The sequence below is a fragment of the Eretmochelys imbricata genome, chromosome 1 (assembly GCF_965152235.1).
Source record: "Eretmochelys imbricata isolate rEreImb1 chromosome 1, rEreImb1.hap1, whole genome shotgun sequence".
NCBI classification, from domain to species: Eukaryota; Metazoa; Chordata; order Testudines; family Cheloniidae; genus Eretmochelys; species Eretmochelys imbricata.
The window spans coordinates 271,208,858-271,234,790 of record NC_135572.1 but is presented as its reverse complement, the minus strand read 5'-3'; the positions used below and the strand labels follow the sequence as shown (position 1 = coordinate 271,234,790).

At 46.5% G+C, this 25,933-nt stretch overlaps 1 protein-coding gene across 1 annotated transcript in view; it reads right to left on the bottom strand.

The window, feature by feature from the left end:
* Nucleotides 1-8,713: 8,713 nt before the first annotated feature.
* The window catches only part of GRIN2B (glutamate ionotropic receptor NMDA type subunit 2B), a 223,791-nt gene continuing 206,571 nt past the window's right edge, over nt 8,714-25,933 (bottom strand). Inside the window, exons 9-12 of the mRNA XM_077807613.1 lie at nt 20,474-20,634; nt 18,106-18,293; nt 13,737-13,975; nt 8,714-10,612 (exon numbers count right to left, since the gene is read on the bottom strand). Of these exons, the coding sequence (XP_077663739.1) occupies nt 8,714-10,612; nt 13,737-13,975; nt 18,106-18,293; nt 20,474-20,634 (2,487 nt within the window). The remainder of the gene's footprint in view (nt 10,613-13,736; nt 13,976-18,105; nt 18,294-20,473; nt 20,635-25,933) is intronic.

The following is a 25,933-nucleotide window of genomic DNA, read 5'->3' as shown; positions in this document are numbered from 1 at the left end:
GATGTCTTCCTTCTCCATCTGCCAGTTAAGGCCTAAGGATGCAATGCATGTGGCACGCTGGTGTGGAAACATGGCATGTGGAATGGGTTTCTGTTGCTATATTCCAAAAGAGAAATCTGCTTTCTAACCTGATCTGTGATGCAGAGCAGGTCCTCCAGGGTCCTCGCCAAGGAAGTCAGACCTGGGGCATAGCAGGACAGCAAGAGCAGCACCATGGCTGCCAGACATGGGTGAATTTACCAGGACACACATCAGCGCTAAAAGAAAAAGAGGAAAGGCTGCCAGCCCGCAGATACTTATCAAATGGCTTTGCTTTAGCACAGCTTCCAACTGGACTCCCTCTGCTCAAGCACACACACACACACACACATCATCTACATACACAGACTGTACACGCACACACAATATATATATATACACACACACACATAACAACAGGCATGCAACATACACATGGTACTCTGAGGCAGCAGGAGCCCCTAGAAGCTGACAGTGCTCAGAGGAAATGACAGCTCATGGGAGCTGAATCCCAGCAAAAGGCTCAGGAAGGGGAGAAGTCCACAGAAGCCAAGAGCCTGCCCAGCATTCAGAGGAAGAAAGTTCAACTGCAGAACTTCCATTACCTACCTCACTAATCTCATTTATTCTGAAGCACGTCTGAGTCTCACAAAGGTGACATGGGACTCATCTGCTAGCCCCTCTGGGCCCACACAGATGTCTCATTTGACAAGTGCCTTCTCACTAGACCGCCAGCTGGGTAAGTCACAATTGGGGCACACCGAGTAAGCAGAATGAGCAACAGGGGTGGACTGACTGGCACTGCACCTAAAGCTATATCCAGGGTGACTAGAATGTGAAATCTCACCAATATACTTGCACACAAACTGCCCAATGTTCACACACACTTACTCCATGCTCACCTGCAGCCCGTGCTCGGATACGACGCTGACACAGCTTCACCACACACTGCATTGGCACACCAGCTCACACAAACACACACTTGGACATATGTCCACCCACACACTGACACACATTCCCATTTACAGATTGACACACTCTCATGGACTGCAACCACACTCAGTCACTCTATTCACTCACGGAAACCCCAGCACAGTCAACCAAAGTCATCCCTCCAGCCACTCCTTCTCATACTGACTTGCCAGGCCAAGGGGGAGCCAGTCCTCAGTGCCATTCTTTCCCATCTGCACAGCGTGGCAGATAATCATGCGATCAGTGAACAAATCGATGGGTCCCGCAAACTATGCAGGGTAGTAAATGCTGTTCAAACACAGCACCACCTCTCAAAAGTCCCTGCTCGGTTCACATCAAGTAAAGAGGTGTGGTAGAGAGACTCACGTTTGAAGTGGGTCAACCTGAAACGCATTATTTGGTACATCTCCACCCTCCTGTGCACTTAATCAGCTGTCAAAGAAGGGAATTTTACAGACTACCACGCACGACTTTCCAAGGAAAAAAATTGTTTCATCAGGTTTCTTGCACTGGCAAATTTACCAGACTGCTCATGTTTTCCTTCATGGGTGTTCAAGGGCAGAACACAAGATTGGTGAAAGTGAAAAGCTGATATAGCTGCTAAATATCATCTTCTAAAAAAGAAGTGACTTGGCGAGGGCTAGAGAGTTTCAGGGAGACAGGGCAGCAATACAAGAGATAGAGTGGCCTGCTCAAGCACCGCCTCTCTCCAACTGTAGGATCATATGAAGACAACAGAGCAGTAAGATGGTAACCAGAGGAGCACAGGGAGCAAACAGTGAGGGTGAGTGGTTGTGAGGGAAGAAACACAGAGATAGGATTGGAGGAGTGGGATGAGTATTGGGAAATAGGTGGACATGAGGGCAGAAAGATGAGGCAGTGAAGCACTGGAAAGGTTTGAACACCTGGGTAGGAGGTGGATTTGGAGGTGGATAGAGAGATTCTAAAGGGAATAATGTAAAGTAGCTAGGAACTGCACAAAGATAGCAGAGGACACAGAACAATGCAGTCCCTGGTCCTCTAGGGATTTGGGAGGACAATACAAAGAGAGGACTGTGGAGAAAGTGGGTAAGGAGGAAATGAAGGCCCAGAGAAAGATTCCAGCAGAGGCAAGGTCATAACAACAATGGATTCTACTAACACTCCAGAGGGACGACAACAACAGTGACCAGAGAAGAGAAAGCAACCAGATAAAAGCAGCAAGTCACCTAGAGGAGGAAACAGCCCTGTGCCTCAGACAAACAGTCCCTAACAATCAACAAATCTTCTAATACAAGAAACTATTAAAACCCTCTCCTACCCCTCCCCCAACCCCAAATCTCCCCTACCTTGGGTCCCTTTCTTAACACACACATATAACATCCAGATAAACTTTCCGAACCAGCAAAAGCAGCCACTGAAACAACTTCAAACACCACATACCAAGAAAAAACACAATTTAGAAGTCAGCTTCCTCACCCCTCCCCCAGCCCATCATGCCATTGTTTAAGAAGGAAATACTGTACATATATAAAAATCGCCCTCTTCCCCAACCTGAATGTAGTTGCTTGAATTAGCTTCTGTATATATATACATATATTTATATTTATACACAATACTGCAGTCAAGGAAGCAGATGATATAAAAGTCACAAAATGAATACATTAAGTAAATAACTACCAGTAGAACATTAGGAAAGGTCACATTGTTCCTACTTTGAGAAGATGCATCTTGGGACAGAAAGAGTCACAAAGCATACTGCAGTGTACTGGCTCTTGTGTGTGCACACGCACCACTGCCTCCTGCTAATGTCAGATCTGCTCACATGCATATTATTTTGTGTGTGTGTGTGTGTCCCTGTCCCTGTGGGATGGAATGTCAGACTTGCTCAAGTGTTAATCAGCATTAGCTGTTTCAACTTTGAATGGTGGGAAACCTGAAAATACAGATTAAAAGCCCCATAACTACTAATAGCTAATACAGATTCTTCTTTACCTCAGTGGGTAGAGAACTGTGCTCTTGGAGTTTAAGGTCATGAGGTCTGTTTCCCATGATACACAGTGATGGTTTCACTTTTCTATTTATTGGGCATTACTAATAAACCCAATTTTTTTCCATGTCCACATTGCTGTCTGTAACCACCAAAAAGTGTGAGAATTCACCCAAACGTTGTGGTTAAGAGAGGAAGTTGAGGATGCTGGAGAGATGGAGAGGGGACTCCAAGCCCATTAAAAAGTGATCTTGTTTTTCTGAGAGATGCCCCTGTTCGTCTGTGACTAGCCCTGATGAGTTCCAGACAGCCTGTGATGAAGATGACACAATAATTTGGGGGTTGCTGCTGAGCCAGTCATAATCCCAACCTTTCCTTGGGGGAGGGTTTCTTGTGTGTGAGTGAATGGGTGAGGTGGGGCTATATGGCTTGGAAGTCTATTTGGTTGCAAAGTGGAAATAAGCCCTTGTGGGGACACAGCTTGGGTCCCTCTAGTTACTTTCTTGATGTGCCCTGCAGCATCCAGCAGCATGGTATGTGTGGTCCACTTGGACATACCAGGTTTGATCAGCAGCAGGGAACCATTTATGGAAGATGGTGGGGGGAGGGCATGGCTTTGAGTCCTTTCCCATTTGCTGTCAGCAAGCCAGGTGCCTGACCATGCCATAAGTTTGATGCACAAAACTCCCAGGGACTTCAATATGAGTCATGCATGTGCCAAAAATCATCTAATCAGGTCCTACGCTTTTCCATGCCTCTAGCTTGGGTAGAGCAGGAAAGTTCATGTGTACATCCTTAGGCCAACAGTGTGGATGGTCAGCACAACGTTCCCTCATCAGCACTGTCCCCACGCTTTCCCCTCTTCTGGCAACGAAATATATGTGGGGAAATGTAAATCCCGCCCCATGGTTCCTTGACTGGAGTGAAGGGTGTGTGACAGGCCTCAGTCTGATCATTGGCCATGTTCTCAGGCTTGCTTACATCTATTAATAAACAATGGAGGTTGGAAGGCATGCCATATTTTATAGAAAGCTCTAAAGCAAAGACTTGCCTGCAAGATCCCTGAGGTACCATGTCAACCTGTCACCAGTATCACATCCTTACTCTCTCTTGCTAGTACCATCACTACAAGGAACAACCCTAGGATAACAGGGACTCTATTCAGAATGGGTGTGGGCATCTCCTTGCTATTAGGAGGTCAACTTTTGTGTGCATGCTGGACAGCTCTGAAGCAAAATGACCCATCCTGGCAATTATAACTTCACCATCAAACCCTATAATCTTTTAGGACATCATGGAAGAATCTTCCTCACTACATATAGGGAGAATCAAAATAACTTCCTAATGGAGTTTATACTAGAGAATTGCTGAGCAATCTGAAGCCACTTGGGGAGTCCAGTGCCAAAAATATTGGGGATATGTTTGTGTCAGAGATGGTGATACATTTGTTTGAGGTGGGTAGGATGTACCACATTGTCTTGACTGACAGTGAGTGCTGATTGAAGCTTGTCTTTATATTTTTGAATTGATGTGTTATGTTCTGATATCAGGATCATGGTGTGTTGTGTTATGCCAGAATGTAGAATGTGATGGACTATTGTTATATCAACATATATTATGTTATATTATTTTAGAAAACCAGTGTGACTGCTCCAACAGGGCATCATGCAAAGCTCCACAGCTTGGAAAGTCTGACTGCCAGATACCCTGAAATTTGTATGGGATAGTCCTGATATTTTAGGGACATTTGCTCCCCTCCCATTCTCCTTCAGTGCCATACATACATGCTGGCACTGCTCCAGAAGAAGAGGGATGATGAGAACATTAGAACATCTCAAAGGGAACCATGCCTGGGGTTCAAATGAAGAGGAATGTGGCAAATACATGGCCGGAGGTGCCAGATTCTTCCAGGTAGACTGAAAACATACAGTACAGCTCATTGTAACATCCATGATACAATGACTTCTGCCCTTCAACCCGAACCTCACTATTTTAGTAGCCAGAGCCTTTGAGGTGTGAAATGATCCCATAAAACGTCCCAGAAAATATTGTTTTTTACTAAGGGGAAGAAAAAGAGAGAGGGAGATGGCGGAAAGGGGAATGGAAAACATTTGTTGGGCTTTGGTATGAAAACCACTGCTTTTTTGGAAGGTAATAAGCATCACATGGGCTCTGTTCTAGCCGAAAGAGCACCTGATGCTAACATTACCTGTGTGCATCACTTGATTAATTACAATGAAATAACACTGAATCTAAAATCCTAAACTCACAACAGTGTTAATCACATCAGTTTCTTTGCTGGATTATGATCTCCCGCAAACAACCCTCACCCCACCTCCTGCCCCAAACACTCCAAAGTCCAACCTGGTGCTGCCAGTCCTACATTTCCAGTTGTCCTCAGAGGAGGTATTCATGTGGCTCATGGCACGATTAATGTTTGCAAAGTGCTTTGAACATGAGAAGCGCTATACAGTGTAAATGCTAAATCTAATTATCATGGCAAACCATTATCTGCCAATCACTGGAACTAGGGATGGAGCAAACTAGTTCTGAGAAAATGAGAACCATACCAAAACATTGCCCAAAACCCAAAACCTGAACCCTTTAGAGAGGTTTGAAATAGTCCTGTTGACTTCTTTTTGGTTTGTTTTCAGTTTAATTCCCTCCCAGCACCATCTTTGAGCTTCCTGGTTCCAGCTGCAAACAAGGTGAGGGGAAAGTACTGAAATAACAATCAGAGGCATGCTGTTCTTGCCAGCTGTCAAAAAACCCTTGGGAGGTGCCAGAAATCTTGCAAGCTTTCCCAGCGCCAAGATTTCTAAGCCAAAGCAGTATTGGAGAAGTCTCTATAGCATCGGGTGATGACGCAAACTGAACACCCAAATCAATGGCTCACCCCATCACTGGCAAAACAGCGCAATGTCTTGAGGCCCAAATTCCACAGACAGATGCGGAACAGAGTTTATAATCAAATGGGGAAGATGGGGTACTTCCACCACGGCATGAAAACTCTGCTGGCAAGGATCGAGGTGACATGCCAGCATCTTCAATTCATGAAGATAAAAGCAAAAGGGGGGAATCATAGAATCATAGATTCTCTGGATTGGATGGGGCCTCAGGAGGTCATCTAGTCCAACCCCCCTGCTCAGAGCAGGACCAATCCCCAGCTAAATGGTACTGGGGGGAAGGGGGGAGGGAACATAGTGCACATGATTTTCTCTTGCTCTCCCATTTGCACGGCCTCGACCTGCGTAAACCGCTTCCACATACACAGCCTGAAAGTCATAGAAAACAAACAAAACAAACCAACCTCACCCCACCCTCCCTCCCACCCTGGTCGCCCCACAACCTGAATTTTCACGAGAAGAGAAACATCAATTTATACAAAATGCAATAGAAAAAAAATATTTACAAATGAAATGAATGCCTTCTTGGTGGCCACTGTCAGAGGGCTCTGACCAGTTGCCTCGTGTTCTGGATTGCAGATTGCTAGGTTAGTTCATTTGGCTTTTCTTTTAAAGGGAGGAGAGGGAAGGATTAAGCAGGTCCCTTCCCCTGATACCATGGGTGAAAATTCAAAGACCCTTCAACTCCTTCCCCTATAATTTCCTCAGTGAAATCTAAACAAACCTCCCACCCTGCCCACCCTCTCCTCACACCATGAGACTTTTCAGCCCCCCAACCCCAGCTTAAAAAAAAACTGAGGTCTTCTGTTGGCTTAAAAAAGGAAAGGTAGTAAGATAAAATCACCCGGGGCGCATTGAGGAGTGTGAGGGAGGGAGGGGTCTCAGCTCCAGGAATTGTTGCTTGAAAAAAATGGCTGCCTTCCTCTGTTTAGGGTCAATTCTATGCGCCACCCCAGTCAAATGTGGGATTTTTTTCAACCATCCCTCATGCGAATGAAGGCTGGCAGGACAATGGGACAGATCCATTTAAAAAGTCAGGGTCTGTACCACAAATTTCAGGGTGGGAGGTGCTGACCCGGGGTTCCACCTCAGTTCCTCCTGTTAAAGGGGAGGTGGACATCTCACGCCCACCATCACTCCCTTTAGTTTAGTTTAATTTGCATCTAAAAGGATACAGTGGAAAGAAAACCACTTTTACCGATACCACGTGTGCTGGGAAAGCTGAGTACAGCGTGAGGCTACTCCAGCTTAGCACCTGTGCTAGTATTTCTCTCTCTCCCACGCGCACGCTCATACACACTCTCTCTCTCTCTCCCCCACCCTTCCACCTGTGGTCTTCAGACCTCCTCATAGCTGCCGGGAGTGTTGCCATTTATTTATGTCTTTCCCGCCTGCCCTCTGGAAGACAAGCCATGTGTTTCCACAGCACATGCAATAGCAAACGTAAGCTCGTATTCAGCAAGTGTGCACATACGTGCCGCACGTAGGCAGTTAAACAGTCCCTGCTACTGCTACGCTCACATGTTTTCCTCACACCTCCTTTTCCCTCAAAGCCAGACTCAGAACACTGTACCACCATCAGGAGGGAGAGCCCTGTGCCATTTTGTGACATATTTCTCTCTGCCCGGCAGGGGGAGGGGAAGGAGGAGGGATCAGGTCCCTTCCTGACCTGCCCCTCTACTTTTACATTGGCCAAAACAAGGCTGATATCTCCTGAAGTGGCAGGATGACAGATCTCCACTTCTGTCTCTCCCATACGCTCACGCTCTCTGCCTTTTCCCCAGCTTCTCAACCTTTGTCCTGCTGGGTTTGTTAGCTGTACACCCACTCCGTTTGTGGTATTGTTTCATTTTCCCACAGACATTGCAAGTGTAGAATGATCATGTATACCCACCTATAACCCAACTCACCTTATAAACTGCTCCAATGATTTAATTATGCCCAAAATTAACAATGAGTTAATTGCTAATGAACAAGCCAAGCCTTACCTCCCACCCCCAAGCTTCTCTCATTTTAGTGAACACAAGGTCATCTCCCAGGCTTCCTGACCTCTGTGTTGCTTCCCCACCCCAGACCCAATAGCCTCCCCCACCTCTCCTGCTAGTCTGGCACAGATGTGCTGGCTGCGTTACCATAACGGAACCACCAGCCAGTCCTGTGTACAAATCACCCTTCCCGCCTCCAGAACATGATTCCAAATTTCAGTGTAAATCTCTCAGTGTATATGCAAATACATATTTCAGCCCTAAACCCCCATAGTCTTCATGAAAAAAAAAATTAAAGAGAACCTCAATATAACCAGTATGTAAGTGCATCAAGTCAATCCCATGTTATGTCTCCTTCATTTTATCCATGTATTCAATATTTTTTTTTCTAAACAGTTTTAGGAAGAATTGCCTGATAGAGCATTTTCCTTTGTGTCCATTCCACCTCTTCTGCTCTCTCCTCCTGTCGCGCATGCGCTTGCGTATCCCTTCGCTGTTTGGAGTTAAAAAAAACCCGAAACAATACGGTCACGGTTCCTGCCCACACACCTTCCCCTGCCTCAGCCCAAACACACACCTTCTTCTCCACCTGGGACACCCTAAGCGAGGATACCCAATTCCTACGTCAACGGAAGTGTGATGACCAGGAATGGAGGAGGAAGGAGGGAGTAGGAAAATGGAAAGCGATAAAGGGGGTGGGGAAAGAAAGAGGTGGCACTTGTCACCAGTGCTGCCCTAGAGAGAACTCAGAACTCCAGTGTTCCACAAAGAACCAAGAGAGTAGCAAATGGGCACCAGGTCTGACCCCATCCTGCCCTCCCACACTCCACATTCTCCGCTGCTCCCCGCATGCTTCCCCTCACTCAGACATCAGACTCAATACTGGAGAGTTTCTCATAAACATGCCCGTTGCTGGAGCCGTTGAAAGCCCTGGGGGTTTTGTTGTTAGGCACACAGGGGTTGGACTGGTTCCCTATACAGATGTCCTTCTGGAAACGGGCTGGCACAGCCCCGTGAAGGGCTGAGACCACTGGCTTGTTGGTGGTGACAATGGCTCGGAAGTCCGGCCTGGCTTTGGGCCCACCTGCCACCACAGGCTGCCTGAAGAAATAGGATTTGCTGCCATGGAGCAAGCATTGGTCATCCCCAAAAGTGGGGATGAAAGGGTTTTGCGTGACCCGGTCAGGGTAGAGTGACTTGCTGAGCATGTAGCTGCTGCTGCCGGGGTTGTTGTGGTGGTGGTGGCTGGTGGCGGGCACTGAGGACTTGTTGTTGGCAAAAGCGGTCTCGCTGGATGACATGTCAAACATGTGGGCATAGGGGCTCCCCTCCAAAAAGCGGCCCTTGTCCTTCAGGCTCACGCTGCGGGGAGCCAGGGCTGACTCATCCTTCTGCAGGTCCACGAAGGTGTCATAGGAGTGCTGCCGGCGGAGCTTGTTGCGGTTCTTCTTCTGCACCTTGGAGGCAGAGTTAGACGGGCTCTGAGGATACTTGGAGGAGGTGGCGCTGGTCGTCACTGGCACCGGGGCAGATGGCTGGTCCAGCTCTTGGAGAGAGTTGTCCTCGCTGATGTCATAGAGGTTGCCTGCCTTCTTGCAGGCCTCACACCGGATACAGGGCTGGCGAGTGGAGTTTTGCCCCACCACTGCCGGGGTATAGTTGTGCAATTTAGAGGGGCAACTGCGGCAGAAATTAGCCCCTGGCCGGTCTTCCCAGTCTAGGTTGGTCAGGTTCTTCTCCCATGGTGCTGGCACTCCACTTACAACACCATGCTTGTGGTCATTGGCTCCTCCAAAGTCCGCTGACCCATGCTTGTGGTGGGCCCTGTTGGTGCAGGACCCTCCTCCCCCTACAGCATCGCGCTTGAACTCATCTCCCCGCTCTTTGTAGATATCCGTCAGGTCCACATGCTCCCAATGCGGTGAGTTCTCCTTGGTCCGGAACTGGTCCAGGTAGAAGTCCCGTAACCCTTCCTTGTCCCTAAAATAGCGCTTGTGGTCTGGGGAGCGGGGTGGGCGCCTGCGGTAGGCCAGCTCGATCTCATCAAACTCCCGCCGTGATTTGGCTGAAGCCGGACGTTTCTTCAGGCTGTCCTTATACTGCTGTTTCCGCCGCTTGGCGGCATTGCCTTCGATGTTGCCATAGGTCACCGTATGGGTGGAAATGTCGGAGACATCTGAGCGGATCAAGTCGTCATGGCCCCCTCCGCCGCTGTAGCGATCATTCTTGAAGGAGAACTTGCCATAGAGGTCACCCAACTGACTGTGCTTGGAAGGTGGCAAACCAATGTCCAGTGGCTTCTTAGCAATGGACCTGGGCTGAGCGGAGAAGGGTGGGTTGTCACAGTCATACAGTCCATCGATGGAGCTGGCACTACCAATGCTGTGGGGCCGATGGTGGTGGTGGTAGTGGTCCTGATACACATTGCTGTCCTTCAGTTGCAGGTTGCCAAAGGTCCGTTCTACTTCGCTAATGTAGTCGCTGAAGAGGTTCTCCTCGCAGGGCGGGTTGTTATAAGATTTGCAGTCAGAGTGGGTGAAGCTGCGGCGGTGCTCAGAGATATCGTAGACTGAGGATTCGCGGCGGATGAAATCCAGGGCACTCTGCGGTGAGCCATTGACACCTGACAGGTTGGCCATGTTCTTTGCTGTGCGGAGCAGGCGCAAGATGTTGGAATGGGTGTTGTTCATGGTGGCTGTGGGGGAGTTCATCGCTGACTGGTGCTCCTCAATGGCTACTCCATGGATGCAGCTGTAGATACCCTGAAATGAAATGGAGGAGACAGAGGTGAGTGCTTCTGCAGGTGGGCAGAAAGGAGAAGACACAGGGCTGGGAGAACTGAGTCAGGGAAACAGAGAAAACAGTTTGTTCTAGCATGGGACCCTAGAGTTTGCCAGTCTTGCATCAGTATGAAATGAGGTCAAACCTGCATGTATCAACACTGAGTATTCTTTCTCTCTGTATCCTGCCCCCCACCTTTCTGTTTTTTCCTTCCTCTCCATCTCTCTTCCTCTGCTTTGCTCCCTCTTGTTTCCTCACCCTCTCTTCTTTTCTCCCATTCACCTCCTTTCACCAGCAGAACAGTCAAGAGAGGAAGGACAGCCTTGTGTGAAGGTACTGAACAGGGACTCAAAAATCTGGGTTCTGTTTCCAGCTGTAGCACAGACTGCCTGTGGGACCATATGCAAGTCACTTAGCCTCTCTCTGGCTCCAGCTGTCGAAGAGGAATAACAACACTTCCTTTGTCTGTCTTTTCTAGTTAGATTACAGTATGAGCTCTTTGGGGGCAGGGACTGTCTCTGACTAAGTGTCTGGACAGTGCCTAGCGCAATAGGGCTCTCATGTCAATTGGGACCTCTAGGGATTATCCTAGTATAAATAAATAAATTAAATATTAAATGAGAATAATGATCGTTTCCATTTGGGAAGACGTTCATTTATTTGGGGTAGAAGGAATCAATACCTCACAAGATAAGGGTCCTCTTCAAAAGCCATTAATTCCAAGGACAAAACTATCTCCCCTGCAGTATACAAGCAAAGCTCTCTGATGTCAGTGGGAGTTATTCGAACCCAGCAGCTGACACTTTGGATTCCAAGATGGGCATCAGCACCACAGATAATGTCTGTGAGAACAGCCACCTCAGAATTGGGCAAACACTAAATTTTTGCGTGGATGCAAGGAGTTCAGGATAGTCTTGTTTTGCCCTGAAATTCATTCTCAGACTTCATTGAATCAAGCTGGCCAGGGACTGGTTAAAAAGGAGAAAGCTTCTCTTGTCATCTACTTGGATACCTTAGTCATCTTCACAGATTAGAAAAGGAAATGAGGAGAAAGAGCAGGACCGATGAATGGGTATTTAGCTCTTTAGCGTTTAGCTGAGTATGGCACAACAGATTTTTTTAATTACTTTCAAGTTAAATCTAACATTGATAACATAAAACATAAGAACTGCCACACTGGGTCAGACCAAAGGTCCATCTAGCCCAGTATCCTGTCTTCCGACAGTGGCCAATGCCAGGTGCCTCAGAGGGAATGAACAGAACACGTAAATCATCAGGTGATCCATCCCCTGTCACCCATTCCCAACTTCTGGCAAACAGAGGCTAGGGACACCATCCCTGCCCGTCCTGGCTAATAGCCATTGATGGACCTATCCTCCATGAATTTATCTAGTTCTTTTTTAAACCCTATTATAGTCTTGGCCTTTACAACATCCTCTAGCAAAGAGTTCCACAGGTTGACTGTGTGTTGTGTGAAGAAATACTTCCTTTTGTTTGTTTTATACCTGCTGCCTATTCATTTCATTTGGTGACCCCTAGTTCAGGAATCAGATTGACATCGTTGGAAAGTGAAATCCTCAATTCAACTGCAAAACAGACAGCAGCAGTGCAAGATTTCTCCATGTTTCCCCAACCAGTGTATCTCAGCCATAACACAGAAGGGCCACTTTTGTGGGTAAGAGAGGTGTTCAGATTCCATGACTCATTCCTAATTTGCCTCTTTAGTGAGGCTACCAATCTGGGGTCCAATTAATGTCAAATGTGAAGTGAACACCAGTGTATTATAAAGTGGACTGACCACCAAGTCATTTCACATAGTGACATAGGTCACCCAACAACTAGCAGAAGGTTAATGACTTTCAGTCATCACCAACCAGGCCCAGATTTATACAGATAACCAAGAGATAAAAGGATCCGCATTCTGTTAATAATCTCCTGACATATCCAGTTCCCCCATCTGATCTCCAACCTGGGATAAGATTGGGACTGGTGATATAAGAAGGACTTTCTATCCCTATTGCCCATTCAACTAAGCCATCTAATTCCCCCAAACAGTGTAGCACTCTTCATACGACCACTTTATTGTCACAGGGATGGTGATATCAAAAACACAGACTTATAACCTCACTGCAGAATGGAGCAGAAGGAGATGCCAGAAGCAGGAAGAAGAGGAAGAAAGCTCTAAATGGAGCACAAATATTATGTACAAGAGAAGAAGAAGGATCACACAGAAATGACTAGCTGGAGAAGCTCATTTAGAGATAAAGGAGACTCTTGAAAGGGGAATGTTTTTGGTAGGTTTTGCACTGAGTGAGTGCTGAGGGCAAGTGGCTATCCTTTTTTCCAGGGGCTTGTGTGTTGGTCACAGTATGAATTTAGGTTAGGGACCTCCTGCTGCTCAAAACAATCACAAGACAGTGCTGATTTCTCACAGAATTATCTGAATCACTCTAACACACAGGACAATTTCAGTTTGGTGTTCTAACTAAGACCAGAGGAGAATTGGTTGATGGAGAAAACTGCCACAACCTTTCCTCCAAGAATTCAGTGTCCTTTCAAACAATTTTGGAGGGATATAAAAGTTACAAAAAGAAAAGGAGTATTTGTGGCACCTTAGAGACTAACCAATTTATTTGAGCATAAGCATCAAATGATCAAATAATGCATCCGATGAAGTGAGTTGTAGCTCATGAAAGCTTATGCTCAAATAAATTGGTTAGTCTCTAAGGTGCCACAAGTCCTCCTTTTCTTTTTGCGAATACAGACTAACATGGCTGCTACTCTGAAACCTGTCATAAAAGTTACATTAACTTTTCTATATAGTTTCCCATTTTCACGACTGCCTCACCATTACCCAATTTCAACAGAGAGCAGAAATTATGAAACACTGTGAGGAAAAGGCAGTTCTCCCAAGGAAAGTGGTGGCAACCCTTGTAACATTGAAAACCAGAGTGGTCAAAACGCTGGACAATATAGTGGAGGCAACAGCCTTTCGCTGGCTGTGTGTAAGAGGGATGGCCAAGAGAATCTAGTAGGACTATCCCATTTCTATGACTATATGACTTCACCTCCGCACTGTTCCTTCCATTTTCTGAAGACACTCACCCTGCTGATGGAGAAGACCATGCCAGGCTTGCCAGAGCAGACGCCTATGAAGCAGTGGCGGAATTGCCAGTAGAAGAGATGCTCACAGATGAAAGTGATAAGGCTGAGGGCCATGGCTGCCCCCAGCATATAGAAGACACCTGCCATGTTATCTATGTCCAGCTGGCTGCTCATTACCTCATTCTTTTCATTGTGACAAATTCCAGTAAGCCACAGAGCTTCCAGCTCCTCCATCTCCCCTGGAAAGAGACAGACAGATAGAAGGAGATAAAATTGAGTCAATCCCGCATTGGCTGAAAGACTGGAGTAGAAGTGGACTGGGGTAGGAGAAGCTGACTGGATAGGTCTTTTCCAATGGCTGAGCCCTGTTTGCACACCAGCTGTCTGGTCATGGTGGAACTCTGTCCATATAACATTGTGACTAGCACTTTTGGTAGGATGCAGCATTTCAAAGCAGTAAAAAACCATTGCATCAGTCAGAGGAGAGATAACAGGGCAACATTCTGCCATAACCAGACATTGGTGACAAAAAGCTGTATCACAGGACACCTGCCATGCGACCAAAAGTCCTCTATATTGAGGAAGTTCCACACCAGTTCACTCACTGAGATATCAAGTCATAGCAAGGTTTTCTGGCAAGACACTGTTCAAATTTGCACATGGCGCTTGGTTATGGACCTTTCAACCAGTGGTGAGCTGGAGCCGGTTCACACCTGTTCACTGGAACCCGTTGTTAAATTTAGAAACCCTTTTAGAACCGGTTGTTGGGACAACCGGTTCTAAAAGGGCTTCTAAATTTAACAACCAGCCAAAAGTGGCACCTTTGGCACCGACTCTGTGGGGGCTCCGGGGCTGGACCATCCACGGGGAAAATTTGGTGGGTGCAGAACACCCACTGGCAGCTCCCCGCCCGGCCCCAGCTCACCTCACCTCCGCTCCGCCTCCGCCTCCTCCCCTGAATGCGCCGCCCCGCTCTGCTTCTCCGCCCCCGCCCTCCCACCGGCTTCCCGCGAATCAGCTGTTCACGCAGGAAGCCTGAGAGGGCTGAGAAGCAATCAGCGGCTTCGCGCTCAGGCCCAGGGAGGCGGAGGTGGAGCGGAGGTGAGCTGGGGAGGGCGGGGAGCAAGGAGACCCGCCCGCGCCGCAGCAGGTAACCCGGGGGGCGCGCAGGGGAACCGCTCCCCACCCCAGCTCACCTCCGCCTCCCTGGGCCTGAGCACAAAGCCACCTGCTTCTCAGCCTTCCCTGGCTTCCCACATGAACAGCTGATTCACGGGAAACCTGGGGCACGGAGAAACAGAGCGGGGTGGCGTGTTCAGAGGAGGAGGCGGAGTGGAGGTGAGGTGAGCTGGGGCTGGGCGCGGGTGGGGAGTTGCTGGTGGGTGCTGTGCACCCACCAAATTTTCCCCGTGGGTGCTCCAGCCCTGGAGCACCCAGGAAGTCGGTGCCTAAGGTGCCACTTTTGATGTGATCGGTGTGGGGAGCGGCCCCTCCCCCTGTCCCCCCACCCCCAGCTACAGTCCCATGCCCCTAGAAGCCAGAGGGACCTGCCGAATGCTTCCTGGGAGCCACCCCAGGTAAGCACCGCCGGGACTCCCCACCTCGCCCCCCGGCAGGTGGCTCCTAGGGGCGGAGCGCAGTGGGCACCCACTACGGTGGCCCACGAGACCCTCCTGCCTGGTTCTGGGGGAAGTCAGGGGACAGGGGTGGATGGGGCAGGTGTCCTGTGGGGGGGGACGTCAAGGAACGCGGGGGGTTGGATGGGGCAGGAGTCCCGGGGGCGGGGGTGGGCCACGAGCCCCTCGTGGGGTGAGGAGAGAACTGGTTGTTAAGATTTTGGCAGCTCATCACTGCTTTCAACCCCCAGCACTGCACACACTGGGGGCTAGATGAACCAGATCACTTGATGGGGGAAGTTTTGACTGGTTGGATGAGCTGAGCCAGTTTCTCATTGACTGGATGAACTAGGCAAGTTGCCAGCTCTGCAATATTTCCTGTCACCAGCCAGTAGGGTATATAGCAGATTAATAAACTACATTCCTTTAAGAGGTTTACTTATTCTCTAACTTTTGACATAGCATTTATTTAACCTTAGGAAGATTCAGTTTTTATTTTCTGTGAATTTTGAGGAATAACTTCAAGTGTTTAGTTCCAAACACTTTCCTGAAACTTTTAGCAATTTAAATTTTTGCACTAGCAGGAAATAAAGCCTGAGATACCAAATGCAAATACTTAAACATTTACTTATAGGAGAAGTAAAGATTCTTAACAGATTCAGAAATGAAATTATAATATATACGATTTATAACATTTCATAATATTATGTTTTTGTTAACAGGCTGTAAAGCAGGATTGAGAGTAAAAGATGACACCAATTATCTCCAAGTCCAGTAATACATGGTTTTTAACTTTCGCTTTCAGTAAATTTCAATGAAATGGGGAAAAAAATATATGTTTTTGGGTAGGAGAGAGAAAACAGTTATTACTAGCACAGGTCAACAAATGAGCCAAAATGTTTATGAAAATCTTTTAGGCTGAAATTCAAAATGTTGATGAAATTTTCCATTGAAATTTCTTATTTTAAAATTTTTCAATCAACTCTATAACTGGTCAAAAATAGACTGACATTTTCACAAAAATGTTTTCAGTGTTTTTAATTTATTTTTTCCAATTTTGTCAAAATTTCAAATGTCTAACCAGCATAAATTATTGCCAATTTATGCCAAGTAACAATAAATATTTCCTGTCTTAGATTTATTGCACACTCAACCCTGGCCCAGGATTTTCAGGATCTATAAAGAGATTCAAAATCAGAGAGAGACTCTGTCTTGGGAATGCTTTTCATGCTTCTGGGGAAGATGGGAGTTACTCACACTTTTCAGGATCAGACACAGACAGGGAGAAATTCCCCACATTTATATGGTGTCATATTGCAGTGTGAGGTATTATGGGATTTTTATGCCTTCCTCTGAAGTATTCAGTATTAGCCACTATTGGAGAAAGAATACTCTACCACAATGATGTGCAAACTTTTCCAGTCACGCCACTCCCCGCAACCAATTAATGGAATCTGTCTGCACCCCACCTCCATTACTTCACAGCCAAGACTTCCTCAGCAGCAGGCTGCTTCTGCCTTGCAGGCAGGCTGCACCACTAAGGCAGGACCAACACCTGCCCCTCTGCCCCGCCCCCCCTTGGGTTTTCAGGGTGGGCCAAGGCACGTGCGACAGTCTCTGGGGGCGGAGCCAGCGCTGGGCATGGAGGCTGCCAGGAGTGGAAACCAGTGCAGCACACTGACCCACAGGCTGGGTGGCCCACAGAGGTGAGTCAGAGGATGGAGGTGGCACTCCCTCCCCAGCCCCTGTGGGGGCTGGCCCACGCCCCACTATGCAGGGCTGGCACAAGCCGCCTGGTGTTGCCGCTCAGCCCCCTGAATGTTCCTCCACACACCCCCTGGGGGGGGGGGGGCGTGCCCCACAGTTTGCGAACCACTGCACTACCAGACTGATGGCCCACTGTTCTGTTAACCTACATCAATTCTTGTGTTCTTCCTGTATTTACTATACCAGACTTTTTTTTTCTGATTTTAGACTTCCTATTCATTTACAAAATAAGATCAACATTTTTAATTTTCTAAAAAGAATATCCAGAAAGGAGTGAGGTGAAAGAGAGAGAAAAAGCACAAGAAGAGTCTAACAAAAAGGAAGCTCCAATCCCATCAACAATCCACCATATCTTTAAAGTGGCAGTATTTTATTCACTAAGGATTGGGGAAAACCAGCTTGTATACAGTAAACACTGATCAAATCTTTCACTACAAAATGTATCCCTGAATCCCCAACTTGCTTATTTTTTTATTTATTTATTTTTAGGTTTAAGAAAGTTTCGTATTCTCTTTCCTCCAGTCATGTTTAGTTATTGATCACATGGGTGTTGCACAGCTTGGTACTGTCTGGAAAACACAGGCATGCCGGAAATAAGTACTGAAAGCTCCATTCTCACTTGGATTTCTGATTATGGCTAAAACCAATAACTACCAAAAATCTGACAAGGAAAAGCCTGTTCTCACATGATTTCCAGAGTGAAGACGTTCAGATAAACTTCAAATACACGTCTGAACTTTTGGGGGCTTAATTCTCATTAAACCTTTGGAAATTGTGATATTACCCCTGAAGATGTTATTAACTTGCATAAAGCATACCCAACTGTGTGTGTCTCGCCCCATCCCTCTCCCAACACGCTTTTTCACTACTCTTGCACCGTTTACCAAGTCTAAGATGTCAGGGTCAGGGAGGGAACCCCATTTCCATACAGCCAGGATCTGGAAATTTGAGAGGAAGCCCCATATCTCTTTGCACAGACCACTTACCATCACCAAAAAGCTGTAGAATGGCAAGATCTACCTGACGCTTCCAGCCCGAGTCCTTTTGGATGGCAATGCCATAGCCAGTAGAGGCAAAAACCTTCCCACTACCAATCGTTACCAGCTTGCACCCTTCGTCTCTGCCAGCCATGTAGTTTAGCACTGCTGCGTCATAAATGAATGCATCCAATTTCCTGCCGGGGTGCAAGAAAAAGGGAGAATACAGTAAAGAAAAGATCTGTGTGAGTTCAGATCATTGCACATAACTGAAAGGAACTGCTGATACCAAGAACAGTGTTAACTAAGTAAGGATGGGAGGAACTCGTCCAGATAGAATACTGTAAATTGACTCCTGAACCTTCAACAGGAACTGAAATCTGAGACGAGAATCTTTTTTGAATTTGAGTTAGATTAGATAAGGACTCATCTCTCTCTCCCTGACATCCAGCATGGTCTCCAGAGAGGCAGTGTGAAGGAACATTAGAACAGAAGTCTATTACAGGGTCAAGGCTGAATGAAGAGGAAGCTGAAGGGACGTTTATGTTCAAAATAATATCTTGAATTTATATAGTGCCTTTCACCCCAAAGGATCCTAAAGTACTTTACTGAATACATAAATACCGCACAACAAATTAGGACTTGAAGTAAGGAAGAAAGCCATTTCCACTGATGATGTTATTTAGCTAAGCAGAATGTAATTATTCAGATTATATTTGGTCAGGACCCTGAATTTAACTCCTATGTTACTGTGAAAAATCCCATAGGATCTTTAACTGTGACAAGTGGTTAGGAAAGCAGTCTTACGTCTCACCATGAAGACAGTAGCTTTAGCGTTACAGTGCCTTGCTAGCAGAACACGGCGAAAAACGAGTTCAGTACAGACTCAGAAGAATCACCAACACTGACGCTATATAATGACATGCTAGGGTGGATACACTCGAGAGATGGCAGGTAGCAGAGCAGTCTGTTGGGAGCCCCTCTCTGCATCCCAGTAAAATAATCTTTCTTTTTTTCTTTTTTCTTTTTTTGTCATGTACAAGGGGGAGCAACTAGGGAAAATACCTGAACAGGAATTTGGATCTTCCAAATAATCAGATAGCTGAGGAGTAAATCCTACCACTAAATATGAACTGAACCACTTTTAACAGAGGACAAAAGACCTTCCATTTCCCACATACGCTCACAGCCACCTCATCGTTCTAATCCACTGTAAGTAGATTTCCAGGATGGCCAGTATCCCAGTACATGTGCCTATCTAGAGTGAAGTCTGTCTCAGGGCATTTATGTGTCAGGGATGACATCTCTTCTGAACGGAGTACATTTCTAGGATGACATCTATCTCAGGGCATATATATTTCCTGGATGATGCCTATCCTGATATGTATATTTCCAGGGATGGCATCCAGAAACAGTATAGTCATTTGTAATGGGCTACGCTCCCCTGAGCCTAGCAAATAGGTTAGAAATGTTCAGTCAATCTAAAAATTAAATTGGCTGAACATCCCTTAGTGCTTCAGAATAAACCTTATCAGAGGGTGCTGAGCCTTGCAAGCCAGAGTGAGGCTCAAGGATCTTTTTTTACACCGGGTGGGGCCCTGAAAACTAGAGGGAAGTTTACCAAGGCGGAGGGGCTTTATTCATACAGAGACCTGTAAACTAGATAGGGCTTCTACCTAGCTCTCGGAGGGGAGCATAGTGACTGGTACACCTAAACAAGTTGTTCAGAGCACATACTTTTTCCAGTGAATGTTTCCCTCTCTGTTTTCCAAATTATCTATGAAGAGACTCTGATTTTCACAGATCTGTTCAGGATTCAAAAGATTTTGACAGGCACTTTATGCAAGATTTTCTACCCTATGGGTCATTCGCAAACTATTTGCTTCGACTATATGCCTTCCACTATACAATATTCATTACTGCCATACTGGCGTGTGACTTATCAATCAAGTCACATGGTATTGCTTCTGCTCCCTGGTTGACTTCATCTTTTATGAAACAGAGGAGGGAAATCAAAGAAATTTCAAGATGATTGTACAAACACTTCTGGAGCAAACTTTGGCCCCACCCTGCAAGCTGCTCTGCATAAGGCTCTGCTTGCATGGAGCAGCTTGAGGCTCTGGGTACTAACAAGTATTCACAAGATTTTCTCCTTCCGCAAATATTCTTACAAGCAAACAAAAATCACTTGTACAAATGTTAGAGGAAAACTGACAAAAACAGTTGCAAATAGCATCAAGGCCAAATCACTCTGGCAGTTGTCATGGTGGATGTCACCTTTGCAATAAATCATGGAGAATGATCCTCAAAGCACCAGACACACAGGAAAAGAAGCCAAGCTCATGGTATGGACAAGTTTGGAAGGAGAAGGCCTCACCCAGTCTTCAGCGAGAATAGGGCATCGTCCACCCCCCTCTGGTTGAACTTCACCATGTAGCTATGCATTTCAGGGTAGTTGTTGCGAATGTTCCTCTCTGTGCTGCCATTGGGAACCGTCCCAAAGCGGAAAGGGGGCGAGAAGTCGTTAGGTTTCTGGAACTAGAAAGGCACAGAAAGAAAATTCCTCAGAATCTTTCAGCTATAAGCAGTAGTTTGCATAAAAAAACCCACTTTACTGAGATAGAAAACATCCGTAGTGACGCCGAAGTTAGCCCCAATCTTCTTTTAAGATTGAGTGGATATTTTTTTAAAAGAAATTAAATACTCCCCTACTTCCAAACATAACAGCGTCTGGCTGGTGCCTAAGTACCAGGAAGCAAAACTTATCCATTTAGTTTCACTTTCCAACCTGAAAGAAGTGCAAAAAATAACCGACCATCATGAAGGAAAAAGGTAAGTTAGATTTTTTTAAATCCTTTATTTAAAAAAAAAAAAATACCCTAGTGCATGGGTTAGGAACAAAGGTCAGAAAGGATTTTCAGTAAATACAATATATCATTTTTATCCTGACTGTATCACTTCATTTCCAAAAATATATATATTTTTCAACTTCTGTACTTCCTGGGGCAGGAAGAACTGCAATAATAATGAGGAAAGGCTCTTCTCACAACATTTCCACCTCCAGTTTGGCAAACTATGAGTTTGCTTTCTGCTTTTGGGCATGTCTCCCGACTCAACAGCCCACTTCTGCTGAAGGTATGCCCCTCACTAATAACAACTGATGGCTGAGACAGGGATGGTGGAAGTAAACCTCCAAACCTTTTACTGCTTCCAAGAAATACACTCACCATAAAACTCCCCCATGACTGCAAGGCAATAAGACTTTATATGCCACTTGCTTAACTCAAGTCACAATCAATGCTCTCTGGAGTTTTATGAGCAGTAAAATTTACCACTGCCAATTATCAAGACTCCTTAAAATCCATACAACAGGGAGACAGGAAGAAGCACAGAAAATTGCAAGCGGGGAACCTAATAAAAGTAGTAAAGAAAAAATAAATCATGCATTGATTAGTCAAGTCCTTGGTGCTGCAGAAAGGTATTTTGCATGGCACTCCCCGTTTAGTACCATCTTTTGATCGTCCATTTTGGGGGTCATGAGAGGCAAGTTCAGATCTTGGTGTAATGACCAAACCTGACCAGATATTGTTGAGATAACAGACTGGCTGGTGTGTGAGTATACATGTGTGTGTGTACCACTGCCCTCTACTGCATGGAATATGTCAGATACAGGATGTGTGTGCAACACTGCACTCTACTGCACAGAATACATTCTATACACTGGTTGTGGTAGCAGAACTTTTCTTTTAGGTTGCAACCGGCCAGCATTTGTGTTTGTGTGCACCTGCATGTGCCATTCCCCTTAGTGGCAGGAATACATCACACCTATTTATACGTATGCATCGGACCCCTCTGCTGTCTAAGCTAGGGAATCTTTTCCCTTTAGTTATGATGAGATGGCCTGGCTGCTGTGTGTGAGAGAGAGAGAAAGATAATGAATGCATCCACCATTGCTCCTCAGCGGATGGGAAATGTCAGATCTGGTTCCCAAAACACAGGCTGACACTTAAGAAAAAATGCATCTCAGAACCTGGAGTCCCTCCCAATGGGAGCAGACAAACTTGGAACGATCAAAAATTGTAATAAGAGCAAACCTTGGTAGGAAAAAAATCACTGCAGTGTGTTCAAGTTATTATTATTAAACCTCATCTTGGTTACAGTGGTGACCCAGGGCCAACCAAGCATGGGGCTCCATTGTGTTAAGTGCTGTACAAACACTGAGTAGCAGAGAGTCCCTGTCCCAAAGAACTTACCATTTAAATAGACCAGACAGACACCGTGTAGGGGAGAAGGGGTCTAGCACACACAGGCTGAGAGAACAGTGTCATGGCAGCAGACAGGCTAGTGCCACCATTTATTTTTGTGGGGTGGAGTTAGTTAAGAGAGGATCAGCTAAATGAAAAGAGAAGAGAGGGGGAGGGGACATTGAAGGGAAGGGAATGATGGTGGACAGGGCAAGGGAGAAGAAGGGCAGGTGTGGAGTGAAGAGGTTAGGAGGGAGAGGGAAAGGGTTGGAGCAAACAGCCAATCAAAACAGGGCAGAGAAAGTCCAGTCAAAACTGTAGCAAGTTCTCCAAATGTCTGAAGGTCCCTGGTCTGGCTGCTTCCACAGCTGTTCCTCCTACCAGCTGGAGTCTGGCTGGTTCCTCTCTGCAGTTTTCCCACAAGGCCACATAGCAGTAGGGAACGGAGTCACCACCTGGGTCTTAGTGCCCCCCTAGAATGTGTGTGTGTGGGGGGTCTCCCTTGCACAGTTTTGTGTGCAGGGGGAGGAGTGCTGGGGGAAGGGGTAGCTCTGGCGGGGCCCCATTTTACCCACTCCCCAAAGTGCAGCAATCCTTGCACCTGGGCTGTTTCTGCAGCTGCTCCTACCGGCTGGAGTTAAAAGGAATACAGTCAGATTTCATTACCATGTAAAGTGGTGTAGAATAAAAACATGATCCCTGAGCCACCTAGTGCTCCCCACCACTGATCAGGGACCAGATTAAGACCAGCCACCATACCTCATTCTCAATCTCCTAAGCCAAAAATGCTCCTAGTGAAGGAAACTATCTTTCCCTACAAATGGAAAAGATTGGCCCTAGAAACTGTAGCTGGTAAGAATGGCTGTTATGAAATCTATGCCCAGGTATTTCACTACCATCCCTTTAAAAAGAACAACAAACCCATTCTCATTGTTCAATGGAAGGCAAATATGCAGATGCACCTTAGAATATACACCCCCCACCACTATGCACACTGCAGCCCTGCGAAGAGTGAGATTAGAAATTATATGCAAGGATCCATAACAGTACCCAGACCCAGAGATCCTTGGCTCTAAAGCTTGACAGGAACACACATAAATATTCATCCCCAGACTCCTGGCTTTATGTTCATAACACTGACAAGAACCGATGCCCAGCTGCCACTCAACAGTCCATGGGCCCCAAGAGAGAAGGAAGAGGCTGGGGAAAGGAGAAAATTCCTTACCCTCTGAGAAATGGTCATATAGTTTCATTTTTCAAGGGAAGATAGCCCTGAAAGAACCCCATTTCTGTCCTTTTCACTAGGGATTGGAGAACACCCTGGCTCACTACGGGAGTACAATGCCCACTGTGCTTTAAGTTTGAAAGAGCCTGGAGCAGCAGGATCAAGCAGAGCATTTCTGCTTGCTTCTATTGCTCCCAAAATGCAACAATTAGTGGAAGAGCAGGATGACCACTTACTCCCCCAGAAAATGCCAGCACTGCGTATTGGGGGAAGGAATGTGCCTCCTGCTGGTCCATCAAAGATGCAGAACTGGGGATCTAGGCTGTCAGCCTTCACTGGGAGAGCCCAAAGAGGGACGCAGGATGCCAGCTGCTGCTATAGTTTTTAACAAGGGGAGCAGGCTTCCTAGCTGCCACTGAAAGAACCAAAGGTGGGGAGTGGGCTTCCCTTCCCAGCTGCCCAGAAGATGCCAACCCAGGGAAGGCAAAGCGGGCTACTGGGCCTCCCCAGGAGAAGACAAGAAAGGATGGGTACTGGCTGAGACTTGCTGGAGGAGCATTATGTGGAAAGGGTCACTGCTGGGGGGGAAGGGGGTTTACGGGAGAGGGGACGCTCATTAGATATGGATTCAGAAATTAAATGTGGATGCTTGTGTAAAGCATCAGGATCTAAATCCCACATCCCTAAGCTGCTCCCTCTTCACACATTTTAAATACCCCTTCTACAAACACCCAGGGGCACAGCTACTCTGCCCGGGCTCCCAGACACCCACAAACAACGTCCACATGTGGGCTACAGAGTGACAGTAACTCCTCTCCCTTCCTTACAGGGAAGGGGATGAGGGACAGGTGGAGTAACAACACAAGTCGAGGAGCAATTTCCCTATGTGGTGAGTTACAGGGGAGCGGACAAAGGGAATGCACATATGGAGTGTGTGTGTGGTGGAGGTGTCGGGGGGAGGCACTGTATTGGTCTATCTGTTTCACTGTGGTTCTGGCTGAATCTGTGTGTGCATTTCTGTGGCAATGTACATTAGAAGCCGAACAGCCACTCCTCATTCATATTCCTCTTCCTCCCATTGAAAGTGAGAAGTAGTAAATCAAAATCTTGCCGTGACTTCGGGAAGGCATGATCCCCTCAGGGACTGAGATCTTATCAGTGCTCAGGGGGGTTAAACAAACACTATGCCCAGGGCTGGCAGTCAACCACAGCTGAGAGTCTCACTTCCTGCTCCCCCCACACTCCTCCATGAAAGCTTTCAGCAGCAGTGCATTAAGCAACGTGTCTGGCAGTGGAATCTTATTAGCAATTTGGAGCCATGCCACACAAAAGACTAGGCTATGCTGTTTTCAGCTGTTTGGATATCAGTTTGCATAATGAAACAGGTGATAGTTTCCCCCCCATTCAGACAGCTGGGATTGGCAGGGATAAGGGGGAAAGAGGGTAGCTAATTGGCCACAATTAACTTGAGATTAAAATATATATATATTGTCCATCAATATATATATATTGTCCATCCAAACGGTTCCCAGAGAAAAGTGCATCTGCACATGGTTGTCTGTACGTTACAGGCATTGTCTACACCAGAAATAGCTACACTGGCCAACACCCCTAATGGAGAGGCAGCGCAAACCAGAAACAGAGTTCTGTTGCTGGTACAGCTTAAATTTGTTCCCTGAATTGAATAAACTATGCCAGCAAAAAGACCTTTTTTTTGCTGCTGTAAGTGCATCTACTCTGGAGATTTTGCCAGCATAGCTATGTCAGTCAGAGGTGGTAAAAAAAAAAAAAAATCACACCCACGACCAACCTCACTACGCCAACGAAACATTGAAGTGTACACCAGGCCACAGTGTGTCCAATGCCATGTGCTGTACGTGGGGATGTGTTATGGCACCTGTGAGAGAGACTGAGGCAAGGCATGTGTGTATGCGTGACACAGAACAAAAGACTGTGTGAGATGCTGTGTGTGTGCGGCATGTGATGTGTATGTGCATGAACCTGTGCTCGGGTATGTATGTGTAAGAATGAGAAAGAGAGAGAGATTTCATTTTCCACATGTTGCCCAAGATAATTCATCTTAGAATCATAGAATAACAGAGTTGGAAGGGACCTCTGGAGGTCATCTAGTCCAACCCCTGCCCAGAGCAGGACCAATCCCAACTAAATCATCCCAGCCAGGGCTTTGTCAAGCCTGACCTTAAAAACTTCTAAGGAAGGGGATTCCACCACCTCCCTAGGTAACGCATTCTTCACCACCCTCCTAGTGAAAAAGTTTTTCCTAATATCCAACCTAAATCTACCTCACTGCAACTTGAGACCATTACTCCTTGTCCTGTCATCTGCTATCACTGAGAATAGTCTAGAT